Below are 14,873 nucleotides of genomic sequence, written 5' to 3'. Positions count from 1 at the left end.
TTTTTACGTCCGATTTATTTTGATGGCATTTCGTCGTTGAACATACTTCTGCCTCTCAGTGAGAGGCTACAGGGTCTAGTATGGATACCAATAAGCATTATAGGTAGTAACTAAAACTTATGGAAACAAAGTTCAAGTACCGGGCATCTAAAATTGGGCTTTATGGGTTTATCCCGTTTCTATTTCTTGACTTCAATTTTTATTCTGACTCTGTTCATTTTGAATTGCTTTGCTGAGCAACTGATGTTCAAATTCACTTTTAGCAGAAGGACAGGAGAGAGAAAATAGCCTAAAGAAGTCAAAAATATTTCGCGCAAAATGCTGAAAAAGCGGCAAAATGGTAAAGCGAAAAAAGTTCGACGAAGTAAAAAAAAACATAGCAGGACAAGTCCTGAAATACAATTCAAAGAATTGAATGAAAAACTCAGACGTACTCTAACTGACCAGCAGATCAATTGAACAATGCCAGCCAGAAAACAAACAAAATCATCTCAAAAATTTGAGAAACTAAAAGAATCAAAACTAAACAAAATATACTCATTGCTAAAACTCGAAGCTTTTAAACCTCAGGCAAAATTTTTCCTTTTAAAAATACCTATTTCTAAAATATCTTCAAAATCAATCTTTGTTTCTGAAATCGGTCCAGTATTATATCTGCAAGACCTGATAAATATTTATTGGCCCTTGAAGATCGATTGACTCGAAAATGACCAAAAAAATTAAGAAAAGAAATCAATAGCAAATTATCAGAAAATTTTGCTGAAAATCGTGATATAAATATCTTCAGATTCATTTCTGTGTCTCTAGAGGCTACCCAGTAACCCAATTCCAAGCTTTAAGAAACTAATTGGCTCATAGATCGATAGGCAATAATTATTAGAGAAAATTTCAAACTTCAAAAAGTAGAAATTCGTTCTATTAAAATGTTGAAAGCCATTCAATTGCCCCTATCAACTATTTAATCACATAATATCAAACACTGAATGAGGTTACCTGTCTACTGAGACAAGAAAAAATAAATAAAATAAAAATGTTTTCAAAAACCTCGAAAAAATTGCAAATTTTATCAAAAAATTTCCAAAAGTCGAAAGGTTAAATTGTTGAAAACAAATCCATTGAAACTAAAAACCATGCAGTAACTTTTTATCAGAACGTGGAATAGGTTTTCGCGCACTTGAGAATGGACGAATATCAAAAACTGACAAAAATTTTAGGAAACCTTAAAAAAAATTGCAGATTTTATCCAAAAAATGCTAAAATTTGAGACATTAAAATGTTAAAAACCCTTCCATTGTTACTAGAAATTATGAAGTGCCCTATTAGCAAACCTCAAAGGAGACTGCCTGGTCCTTGAAGCTGGAAAAACTGAGAAAATGACGAAAATTTTCAAAAACCTGAAAAAAATGCAAATTTTGTCAAAAAAAATTGCTAAAATTTGTGATATTCAAAAGTTGAAACCTATTCAATGGAGACTAAAAATTTTTCAGTAACTTATTATCCAAACACTAATGAGGTTTTCTGGCCCCTGGGACTTAAACAACTTGAATAATGACAAAAAAGGCAAAAAATATGAAAAAATTGCAAGGTTTGTCAAAAAAATGGTAAAATTCATGATGGCAAAAAGTTGAAAACCATTCCATTACCACTAGAAACTATGCAGGAATCTATCATCAAACCCTTTATAAAACTGTAGAGGAGATTTCTTGGCACCTAGGGCTAAAAAAACTCAAAAAATGACAAAAATTTTTAAAAACCTGAAAAAAATTGCAAAAATTAGTATCCTTTCGCGTGTGTGTTTGTAGTACCAAAACTTATAGCTCATAAAATGGTCATAACAAGCAATTTTGTGTCCCAAAAGACCCTAATCAACTTTTAAAAACTTCAACCTACGACTAATCAAACAAAAAACTCAAAAAAAAAATCACAAAAAACATGAAAAATTGCACCATTTTGAGGCCAAAAACTCCTAAAAATGACCTTCCAACCTTAAGTTAAGGCCATCCCAGCAGCTGCACCACCATTAACACTTGAAGGACAACTAAAGCCCACTTTGGGCCTCTAATGAAACTTAATGCCCGCTGGGCTTTACCTGTTTATCCCGTTTTGAACGATCAAAGTCATTGAAAAATGTGTGAACACATCTTAAAAAAACAGCGCACCAATACAATTCAAATTCTTTGAATTGTAAAAAATAGGAACGCTATAATAGCCGGCTGAGAAGATGAGGGCGGCTATTAATAACAGAAGTAATTAAAAACTTTTATTATTATCAATTCATGCGATGAGTACTTTACCAGTGCTAATACATGGCTGACGTAGTCTTTAGTATTAATGGATAGTTATGCTCGTAGTTGATGTAACGTTTATATAAACGGATACAAAACTCACATACATCTGTATATTAGGTACACGTTAGGTAACTCAGATTAGGTCACTAAGAAAATGTAGTCTTACTTCGAGAGAGCCTCTGCAGCCGTTCGAGATATAGGCCAGAATTTCAGAGTAACTTCAGCAAAGTCAAGTAACTTTGCTTGAAACGCAAAATTGCAAGTTTAAAATCCGGCACTGTTTATAGGAAAATGTCATTGCGAAATTCGGCATAGCACAGATCGGGCATTTTAAAATTTGCACGTGAGCGTTTCAAGTAATGGTTACGCGACTCTTTAAGTGACCGAGAACTTTTGGTGTTTGTCGAGAACCGCGAAGTTGTTCGAGATGTCCAGTCAGAATTTCTGTCATTGTTTAAATGTAGGAGAACTTCCTGCATTTTAACTTCTAACACTGCAGACTATCGACATTTTAAAATCTGCACGTGTGTGTTCAACTGTTACTACAACGCAAATGTTGAAGTAGCACGTGCAAGCGAGGCGAGCGCCAAATAACAAGCATTAAAAACAAAATTCTTAACATAACCGACAAACGTCGAGCGAATTGCTCTCAAACGACCGGCGAGCGGTTGGCTTCGCCGACAGCTAGCCACGGTTTAGTGACCTCGGGTCACTACCTCTTTATCCCGTTTCTGAAGACGAAAGTCAAATGGGTCAGACGAAAAATCGGCCGAGCGAAAAATTGCATAAAATACGCACAGGATTAACATATTTGCTACAAATTGCTTTTGAGAGCAATTAACAATGGTTTCATAAAAAGTGCCTGTTAGATCATTTATAAAAACATTTGAACTATAACTACAACATAACAGCAACTGAAGTGCGGCATCAACAGAGAGAGAGAGAGAGAGAGAGAGATAGAACGTGAATGAGAAAGAGAAGGAAAGGAACCCTAACCGAAAGGGAGAGAAAGAGACAGGAATATCTTCCACGATTGGATTCGACACTGCAACTTCTAGTTTTTTAACCTTGTTAATAAATAAATCATATAGAAAATAACCGAAAAAGGCAAAATTAAAAAAAAATTAACTTGTTAATAAAAATTAAAAATAATTTTTTGTCTCGAAAGTTCTGTCAAGTAACCTAGCTCCGATACATGAAAAGTTTCGTAGGCCAGTAATGGTCGTTAAACTCAGAAAAGGACAAAAAATATTGAAAAATTTTGGAAAAAATTGCAAATTTTAACCAAATCTTGCTAATATTCAAGACATTATTATCTTAAGAACCAATTCATTGTCTCAAGAGACTATCCGGTATCCCTGTTTCAAGCCTGAAATAGTTTCACATGCTCATAAAGATCCGTACACTTGGAACATAAAAAATTTTCCAAAAATTTGAAAAGTTTAAATTTTATCCAAAAATTACTAAACCTGGAGTAAAAAAAGGTTGATCACCATCCGATTACCTCTAAAAACTATGTAGCAGCTTATTATGAACCCTTGGAGGAGGTCCCATGGCCTCTGTCGCCGGAAAAAAATTCAAAAACATGAAAAATTGCAAATATTTTAAAAAATTGCTTAAATTAGTGATATTAAAATCTTGAAGAACATTCAATTACATCAATAAACTATGCAGCAATAAATTATCAAACCCTAGAGGAAGTTCCGTGGATGCTGGCGAAACCTAAAAAATGACAAAAAAAAATAAAAAACTTGAAAAAAAGTGCAAATTTTACAAAATAAAATTGCTAAAACTTGTAATATTAAAATGAAAATTAATCCACGACCAACGAAAAGTTCCCAGTAACTTATTATCGAACCCTAACGGAGGTATTCTGGCCCTTGAGGCTCATAAAATCTGAATAATTACTAAAAATGTCAAAAAAAATTGGGGAAAAAATGGCAAAAAATATCAAAAATATGCTAAAATTCGTGATGTTAAAATCTTGCAAGACATTCCATTTAACCTAGAAATTATTCAGTAACCTATTTTCAAACCCTAGAGGAGGTTCCTTGGCTCTTGAGGCTGAAAAAATTTAAAAAACTACAAAACATTTCAAAAAAACTTGAAAAAAAAGCAAGTTTTATCAAAAAATTGCTAAAATTTGTGACATTAAAAAGTTGAAAAACTATTCTATGGTCATTAAAAATTTGTCAGTAACTTATTATCGAAGCCCTTAGGATGTTTCCTGGCCCCTGGGTCTGACAAATCCTGTAAGGGAAAAAATGTCAAAAAATTTGAAAAAATTGCACCTTTTGTCAAAAAATATTGCTAAAATTAGTCATGTTAAAATGTTGAAACCATTCCATTACCACTGGAAACAATTCAATAACCAATTATCGAACCCTAGAGGAGGTTCTTTGACACCTAGGGGTGATTAAAATCAAAAAAATTTAAAAATTTTCAAAAAGCTTGAAAAAATTGCAAAATAGTAAAAATTAGTAAAAATGGGGGGGGGGGGGGGGGCAACACTGGGGTGGGTGGGGGCAACAGCGCGGTGGGGGATGGGGGCAATAAGCACTTAATGCCCGCTGGGCGCTACCTGTTTATCCCGTTTTTGAGGACGACAAATCAAAAGCGTCAGACAAAAAAATCGGTCAGGCGAAAAATCGCATAAAAAAAAGACCAACAGGACTAATATAATTGCTACAAACTTCGTTTGAGAGCAATTAATCACTAACCATAGCCTGGGATGTGGATTATCCTGTATGTACTGCTTAGTGTCCTCCAGACTTATCTTGCCCACCATCTCCCTCAGGTCGCGCAAACTCCTCGCCTCTCTGTCGATGACATTGTCTTTGCGGCACTGCTCGGGGGACATCAGCACTTCGTCCAAAAGCACACTGCGCACTTGCAGGTTGTCAAAACTGCACAGGTAGCCAGAGGACTGCACAGGTTCCTGTAAATATTGTTTGCGATAAAAATTGATACTTTAAATAGAAATGTTAATTTCGAGCATACGTCAAAATAACCGCACGCAGGTCATCTTCCACGATGCTCAGCTAAGAACAGAATTCAATCAAATGTGACATTAGACATATAACTTAAGCGTAAATCACCAACAACTGTCGGGATCTTACGATTAAGGTAGAAAGATAACTAATATTTTTCATAAAAAAAACTGAATCTTATTGCATCAAGTTGGTGTAAATATCTGTTGCGTTTTCAACCGTATCGTTCTCTTACTTTCCTTGAATATTTGATAATGGCAGTAGTTTTGAACAAATACATAAAATTATCAATTACAAACCAGCAGAAAATTAAACGCCTTTTTATTCGTTTTTGCGAATATTTTCTTTTACAAATAGTTAGCACTATGATCAAAGTGAGTATACCTCGGGCTCGCTATCTCTCACAATGTACATCCTTGTTTTCTCCATCAATGCGAGGAGAGCAGGATCGTCTTTGCTCCAACACACATCCCACACATCTTTCCTCTCTAGTTCCAGTTGTTTGCCTGGAACAACTACCGTACTACTGCGACTATTTCAACATCAAGGAATTTTGCACTTTGGGGTCTTATGTGTTGACACTTTCCAAATGACACGTAGAACATTTCTTTCATAAATAATGCGCAGTTAATATTGAAATTAAATCCTTTACGAGTTTAAACACTTATGCTTCACACACAGAGAAGAATCAATTACAGACGGCTGAAAGCCAGAGAATCCATGACTAATTTCAAAATTCTGCTCTCCGTTTTCATATTACCAAATTTCATTCGGTTCTCAGAAAAAAATCAAGAACACTAACATAACCGGCTAACAGCGGCCGCAGAAGAAAAACAAAAAAAATAAGAAAGTCACATTCCGAAAAATTGTTTCACAGTAACCAAAACCATTGACGACGCACAAAAACCAATAACACGTTTGAACTATGCAGCAAAAGAACATAAACAGACTTAGGTCGGACGAATTGCTCTCGAACGACTGGTGGCTCAAACAATTTAGACTAGAGAAACTTTTATGGTGCAAAATCTCGGATTAGACCCGCAACCTCTCGTGACATGACCACAACACTAACCACACAGGCTAGGTACGGTCATCGCTCACAATCGGTTTTATATCAGCAACAGACTTCACTTGAGTTTGTGGAACTCAAAAAACATCAAAGAAATCATGCTAGAAAAAGTCACTCAAAAGTGAAATAGTGATCTTGAAGAAAACGGTCGAGCGACAATTTTGCATAAAAAAGGCGCACAAGTTTACAATAATTGCTTCGAACTTCGTTCGAGAGCAGTTTGGAAAATCTTGCACTTGTTAATAATGCAACAGAAGTATAAAGTAACAGAAAATCATATCCGAGTAACGTCGGACAAATATCTTGCTTCGGGCTTGTTGCAGCAACCTTAAGCTTAGGTATCCAAGCTTGAGTGAGTGAGGAGGGTTTAAAACCGTTTCCGGGAGTATAGGTAATGAGGGGATGCAAGTTACATCGCGCTTTACATCGTGAATTTATACCAACACAGCAGAATTGAGCATTGAGGGTGCAGTGGTGTGCGGGAGGTCTTAAACTCCAAGAAATTGTCCCTCACAACATGAATTTAAGTCTACTCTGCAGTTCCTTCGAACCACACACTTAGACACTTAGAGACTAGTAAGGAACATAGAGAACTGCTCAGCAGCAACTTAATGCCATCCTGCGTTACCAGTTTACCACATTTAAAGTGAGAGCTAGTTTTAACAGAAAGAACTTTGCAAAAATCTAACAGAATTACTCCAAAACCAACAATCAAACCAAGGGTAAAATTGCGAAAAACCTGTAAACTGGTGCCAACAGTTGCGTTTAGCTACTTAAAATTTCAAATATGGGCTAATTAGATCCGCAATTTTCAAAATGTTAAACGCCAAAAAGTCGACACAAGATTGAAATCTGTGAAAAATATTTTCATACAGACAGAAGACATACGACAACAATAACTGCTCCAAATTTAGTTCGCAAGAAATTAGAGATCTTACGTAGTGTCGGAAAATTTTTATCAGAAACATTCACCTTGATCGGTCTGCGAAAAAATCGAAGTAAGTACACGTAGCTAACAGGGCATTTACAAATCTCAAATTAAAATGAGGTTTCGGAAAAAATTGGTCGGAAAGAAAGTTGCTTATGTTCGGGTACATGTTCGGGTACTAATCAAAGTCTTTATTAAGGTTGACAATTAGGAGTTTTGATTCTTTCACTATTATTCTCCAGCATTTCTTGCATATTTTATAACTCCAAATTCAAAAACAGTTGAAAAAAATGTTGTCTCTCCCTCTTACCTAGCACTTCGTTTCCTGCCGCGTCTATGTTAGTGGCTTCCTGAAACAAACAAACACCGGGTAATAAAACAATCTACATACACTGACTAAATGAAAAAAGAGAATAAGCAGAAACAAATAAGCATAAGACATCAAATTCTATATGTCAAAATGTTAAAAATGATCAATAAAATTTGGAAACAAATGATCTCAATTACAGCAGTAGATTTTGTTATATTGGGCAATCTAACACTAGAGAATCATTAGAGAGAAGTTGCCTGGTTGTTTGAGGCATTTTTGACAGCGGTTTTGACAGAAACAGACCTTTTCCTTTTAATGCTGGCGGGTGCGCAGGTGCACAATTGCACCTCCAAACGCAGATGCCAGATTTTCAGACATTAAGGTGGTGTTGCATACGTGGGGAGGGATCTAGGATTTCGTGGATGGCAGTAATTTTGAGTTGCAATTTATCTCAGTTTGGGTTGCAGTAATTTATCGTGTGGAGCATTTATATTAATGTTTCTAGAGAATTCTCTACCAGGAAGTCAACTAAAGCTCAATTGTCCATTAATTAATAATACAAACAAACAGTTGACAATAGTGTCATTTTTATTTGTCTGTTTTGCGCTCACTGTTCTAATATGATAACAGACAAAAAAATCACGCCTGATTGTGAATTAAAAACATTAGACTACTGCTTTTTTATTCTTGTCGTTTAGGGTTTCACTCGCCCGGTCAGTCTCACTTCTGTCCAATAATGACCCGATAAGTCGAAAAGCAGTAATCTAATATAAGAGAGCCATATTTTCAATTAGCGCACAAAACAATCAAGTACAAAATGAGTAAAAAAAATTTTCGGTTGGGAGCAATTAAAAGTATCGATTTTGAAACAAATAAGACAGTTTCTCGCTTCTCCAATCAATAATTGATCATTCCAAAATCAGGAGTATGCAACAATTAAATTGAACAATTTTGGCCAAAGAATCCAATTAGATTGAAAACGGGTTTCAAACAGAGCAGACCATGTAAAAATTCAAAAACCCCTGTTTTTAGCATTGCAGAAAAATTAAAGACTTAATTGCCAGAAGGCTGAATGACAAAGAGAGAAACCATATAATAAATTGGCATTTTAAAGTATGCCTACCTTGTACTTGGTCTGTTGAAAAACATACCATGCTTGAAATCATTATTTGACCAATAAAAAATAATAGTGTTACAGAATATCGCCCCGTTTAATCAATTAAAACATTTTGTTCAACGTCAAATGTGAGGGGCACTCAATTTCATAACTTATATCGAGTACGCTCTAACAACTGTTGATAACGCTGGATCTATTCTGTCCTACTCCACAGCCCCCAAGTGTTTTTTGTGCCCCCATCACAATTTATGTGTTGTTATATAGTCGGATGAATTCTCAAATGGCATAAGGCCGAACTTCAACGCGCGAGGGAATTTCAATTACTGCGGCTTCAAGTTTATCCCAATTCCGACGAAGAGAAATCAAATCTGACAGACGAAAAACAATCAAGTAAATAACGATCAACCTGACCCCAAAATTGCTACAAAATTTGTCTGAGAGCAGTTAATAAAATTCACATCTTTTCCGTTTGTGCCCCTCAGCTTAGTGGGTGCATAATTATTTGCACCCCCCCCCCCCAGACGCACGTGCCACATTTTTACATAATGATTTACTATGTAATGGCACGAGCTCTGTTAGTGGGGGGTGCTGGTGGGCACAAACGGAAAAGATCCTCAAAATTCACTTAATTAGTAAGAGATCGAAATATGCACAATCAAAAAATAGCTGGCAGATTTCCGGCAAATATCCGCCTTTGACCCCACTGACTTTCGTTGAGATTGAAAGTAGTCGTCAAGAGAAAAATTGATGACAGTCCAATTTTCTCTCAGTGTCAAAAAATATTCTCAATTTTCCAATTCAAGCATACAAATTTAATGAATATACCCAAAGGTAAACATTTACAAGTTATTCTATACAATTCCCATAACAGTATCAATGTAAATATACAAAGATAATTAAGTAAATCAAATTTCGCCTGCAGATTGATTGGGTTTGATCACGATGGTGAATTCAGCCTCTAAACTGGAGGACACTAAGCTAAACATTAATACCAATTAGCAGTATACTCTAAGGAACTTTGATACTGCAGGCGCTAAGTCTTTAAACATAAAGTCTTATTGACCTGGCTTAAGTTGGTTTATGCTATTTCTTTCGATATTCTTTCTTTAACCTTGGACGCATTTGCCTAATTTTGCTCAATCAATTCTGAATTCAATTTACTTGAAACATTAAGTGCGGTAGATCAGAATCCAAACGTGACAGTGGTGACTTATGCAAAAAAGTAAAGATAAAACGACTAGAAAAACAGGGCAGGTCATGAATTACAATTCAAAGAAATTTCATTGACTAAACAAAACACAAGACCTACAAATGACTAGAAATTGATTCCAAAAAAAAAAATTTAGAAAAAAACCGATGGAACAACTAGACAAAACAGCAAAAATTGCCTCACTTGAACAAAGAAATCGCAATGAAGAAAGCGAAAATAAATTAGAGCGCGAGACCACTCGCTCTTTGCCCCGCTCCCTGTTTCGGTGCGACCAAAATCAAGACAACGCCCAAACACAATTCAGATTCTTTGAACTCATAAAAAAGAAAGCGACTACAAAAATAGCCTTTGTGAGGCTGACGACGGGGCTATTAAAACATACCACCTTTAAACAATACAGTAAAGGGTAACAAAACAGAGACAGCAATTAAACATAGCAGGTAGATTTCCACAAAACAGCACCCATAGCTTTGTAGAAATTGGTTTCAATACGACAAAAAACAGACGGAAAAGAGAATTTTCCCGTCTTTTTATTAATTGCTGAAATTTTATATTGATACAGAAGCTGTATAACTTATTGCTGCGTTTATAAGGTGCCATAAAAAACCTTCAATTAGGGTGACACACTCAGTTAAACTTAACTTCTCCAATGACAAATAACGAAAAGTCATTCAGATAGAGAGGAAACTTGTTTCTGAGAGAAGTAAATCACGTGTGACCGAAAACTTAATCATGCAAATAAATTAAAAAAAGTGAACCACTAAGACAAAACTGCATAAAAAAACAATAGATTTGAAAAGATAGGGACGTCATATGGTCGGAACAAAAATCTTGACGACAAAAAAAACATCGCAGGACAATTCCTGAAACAATTCAAACAATTTTCATTGACTAAACAAAGACTATTCCTAGACTGGACAATAAATGGCTTGGAAAATCACTTAAAAAATCCAATAAAAACAGTAAACATCAATGTCAAAATGCCGCATATGAACCAGAAACAACTTGTGAGAAAGTGAACTTTGTTTTAAAAGAGTCCAAAAAAACCAAAGAGAAGGCCAAAAGTATTTCCAGCTATTGCTTTGCGGCTATTAAAAAAGACGAAAGGAAAAGAAAAGCAATACTCCTGGAAAGCAATTAGGAGCTGCTATTTTTTTTCATTAAAATCAACAGCTGCTTAATGACTGCTTCAAATAATTGAAGTAAATCTAGCAAATAATGAATAAGGCAACAAAAGAAAAGCGTCGCCTCTTAATACACTCATGTATAGTCAGAAGCAACTTTGGACAAAAAAAATGATGAATGTTTCACAAACACTAAATAGCCACTGAAGCATTCATTTACAGTAGAAAAAATGATTTCTAAATATTTTAGCCCTGAAATAGCATAAAAATAAATTTTTTTGAATATTATAGAGCTATTCACATCTCTTAAAGACATGAAACCCAATAAAAGACATGAGTTTCATTTTTTCTTTCACGTTGAAATATCGATCAAACATTTCAAAAATTCATTACTTTACCTCAAAAACAGTGCTAACCAGTTATTGAATAATGTTTATAGGAATCTCTATAGATGCTTATATGCATACTTGGTTTGCAAATTCGCAACCGAAAAATCTGACCATTTAAAGCAAAAATTTCAACAAAAATTTTTTGCTCATTTTCAGAAACAGTGATAATCTTTCAAACGGTGAAAACATCACGCCTTATATACAACCATAAAATTCTAATTTTTATTTTCGAAATTGGTCGCAAGAAATAAATCCACAATTTTTTGACAACGGTGACAGAAAACATCCGAGAAAGTTTCTAGTAAAAATTTTCTTCGGCAAGCTGTGATAAATTCGCGTGAACAAAATTATAAATCAAGGACAAGGTCGAACACATCAGTATGCATACAATATCTGCTGCACAGCCAAATCTACGTCAATATGGCGTAACGACTCAAATATATTTTTTGTAGATTATATAGACTTCAAATTTCCACAAAAAGGAAAGCAGATTGCTTAGAGGACACAAACGAGTTCCATGAGATAAAATAGCAAATTTGTTTTTGTTGAGATCTCAACAAAAAAGCGAGAATGTGTTCGTCCTTGCCCTTACACTGTCACGCTCTGATTCTTCTGCTGTCGATTTATTTTGAGTTGAAAGTGGTCAAAAAATGTCTACTAAAATTATTGTTGAATGGACTCCAGCTGGAACAACTTTTGTGTCCCGAAAATCTCGTTTAGTAAAATAATTTTTTACCAGAAAGCAACTTTTAGTGGCCCCAATAAATTTTTTAGTTCTATAAACCGAACACGATGGTAAATTCTGAAAAACATCACAAAAATTAACATAACTACATTTGGGAAAACCTGGAAGACAAATTCTTCTCAATTGATATATTTGAAACAATATACTTCAGGAAGACAAGAGCTCGCAAATTTGCTTCTATATAGAATACAATTAAAAAGATAAAACACAAATAAGATGCAGTTTTCGACGCTGCTTAAAAATTTGAAAAACTTTAAACAATCAATCAATTAATATGGATCGTTGATTACAAAAGCCTTTTTGCAAGGGACCTTTATAATACAATTGATTTTCTTTGACCTAAAAAAGTTAAATTTACTCTATTTTTTAAAGTGGACATATCATTTTGTTAATCATAACCAAGCAAGTGACCAAAACAACAATTAAAACAAAACGTAAACCGACGAATGCCGGACAAATTGCTCTCGAATGATAGTCGGGGCAATTAAAATAAGAGGGAGTGTAGCCTATATAAATTTAAGTTTGCAAAACAATCCGGCTGGGCAGAGCATCGAACTCGCAACGTCCTGCGCATGATAGATTGAAACATTAGCCAATCGGCTATCAGGGCCTTGTAACATTCTACCTAACAAACGTTTTTGTTTAGCAACATACCTAATTTCTGACTAGGAACAAAAAAGTCACTCAAAAAGAGTTTAAAAAGTTCTAGAACAAAAACGCTAAAACGCATAAGCAAAAATTTTATACAAAAACGCCAGCGGCCTTCATATTAATTGCTTCAAACTCCAGTCGAGAGCAATTACTTACCACCATCAGAGTTTAGGTTTAAAAATGACCTAAACGAATCCTTAACACCACTTAGAAGAAAACTCAAAAAGAAACTCGAAGAGGAAGGAAAACAGAAAAATACCTCCAGTGAACAAAGGAACACTATCAAGAGAGCGATATATTGTTTAGACAATTTTTTTATCAAAAATTAAAGCAATTTAACCAGCCTAAAAAACCACTGGCTATTGCGCTGCACAAAATTTGACTTCAAAAAATCATCAACAGGTTCGAACCGCTCTTGACAGAAAACAATCTTGCTTCTCAAGCGCCTCGATACTTGTAAAACGTTGCCCGCCACTGGCTCAAAAATACCATACATTCCATTATACGATTCAGATATATGAAAATTCAGAGTAAAAAACAAAAGAATGAAAAAAGCAATGACTGCCACACATTTTTTTGAAATTTAGTTGAGAGCCATTTGCTCGCAGCAAAATGTGAACCCTTTTTTGATCAACTAATAAAATCAACGAAAATAAGAAATCGCGTTAAAACCGAAGAAAACGACGACGTTTCGATGTTCCGCACAATTCTACAGCGCCGTTGTGGTACCAATAAAAATGTGTGTAGTTGAACACAACACAAATGATTACACGCATTTAAACCACTGCAAAGCCAACTGCGCAAACATTCAAGTTTCTGCCCGTAGTTACATGACGCCTAGAAAAGTTTATCAAGAGCAATTGAGTACGCAAATTTTTCGAAAAGCACATAAAGTAGGCAAAAACCTAAACACAGCAGCCAAACTGCCGGAAGACAGCCATTGACGCAGATCGGAGTGAAACACAAGACGAAAGAACAGATAGAAATTGACATATTTTTTCCCAAGTGTTCTAATTCGATATGCAGTTTCACTTAAAATCTAAAACTATAATTAATTCAGCTTCAAGTGAAGCCTGTTAAGCTTAATACCAATGTCAGCTAGCAATCGCTCTAAAGAACTTTGATAGCCATAATTAACTTTGATAATGTACTATGACTTAATGACCGGGCTCGTGACTTCTATCAAACGAAAAACCCGATAAAAGGTAAAGTGAATTTAAAAAAAGGTGAGCGCCTAAATAATAGCCGTTGATAGGCTGACGGCAGCTATTAAAAAGAGACAAAACGTTAGCAACAATTTGAATTTCCCTTATTCCCCGTATTAGAAACAGCTTAAAATTGGTACCAATCGAATCAAAAAGTCAACAAAACGAACAAAATAATTACAACAATGAAAACTCGGCCTCAACAGTAAATTAGAAACGCATTCTCCGACAGTTAAAAAGCTTCTAGAATGATAAAATAGCCTTCAATCTGCCGGAGAAGAGCCGCCGGTGGCATCACTGCTCGACATTGAGATTGAAACAGTTAGCGAAGAATTGCGCAACTTGAAATTCCACTTCTATTAGAAACAGCTGGAAATTGGTACTAATCAAATCAAAGGGTTACCAAACCAAACAAACAATAATTAAAACCAAGAAGACTGCCTCAGCAGTAAATTATAAAAGCATTCTACGACAGTCAAAAACATTATAAAACAACATAACCGCCAAGTTGCCGGAAAAAAGACGCAATTGTCCCCACTGCACGTCTTTGAGATTGAACAAAAAAAGCACCGCCGAACACCAATTTTCTCTACCCCGTAAAAAAGTTCTAATTTGGCCCACAGTTTCACTAGATTCGACAAATGCTGTGATTTCAGAGCCTTCCGATAGGAGGACTATAAGCGTAATACTAATACCATAAGCGAAACCAATTAGCAATTAACTCTTAGGAACTTTGATAACTTTATGCACGAGAAACTTCTAATTTGCTCCTCACTTTAATTCTGCCCCTAAATCGGAGGACCATAAGCATTATACGAGAATGAATCGGCAGATTTTGTTAACTTTA

General features: G+C 35.2%; 1 protein-coding gene across 1 annotated transcript in view; it reads right to left on the bottom strand.

The window, feature by feature from the left end:
* Positions 1–14,873, bottom strand: part of LOC142347930 (WD repeat-containing protein 35-like) — a 172,203-nt gene that overhangs the window by 91,304 nt on the left and 66,026 nt on the right. Inside the window, exons 14-16 of the mRNA XM_075399095.1 lie at positions 7,586–7,625; positions 5,663–5,784; positions 5,009–5,226 (exon numbers count right to left, since the gene is read on the bottom strand). Coding sequence (XP_075255210.1) covers positions 5,009–5,226; positions 5,663–5,784; positions 7,586–7,625 — 380 coding nt within the window. The remainder of the gene's footprint in view (positions 1–5,008; positions 5,227–5,662; positions 5,785–7,585; positions 7,626–14,873) is intronic.

This window comes from Convolutriloba macropyga, chromosome 10 (assembly GCF_964194025.1).
Source record: "Convolutriloba macropyga chromosome 10, txConMacr16.3, whole genome shotgun sequence".
NCBI classification, from domain to species: Eukaryota; Metazoa; Xenacoelomorpha; order Acoela; family Convolutidae; genus Convolutriloba; species Convolutriloba macropyga.
The sequence above is the reverse complement of the archived record's forward strand: the minus strand, read 5'-3'. Positions and strand labels throughout refer to the sequence as shown.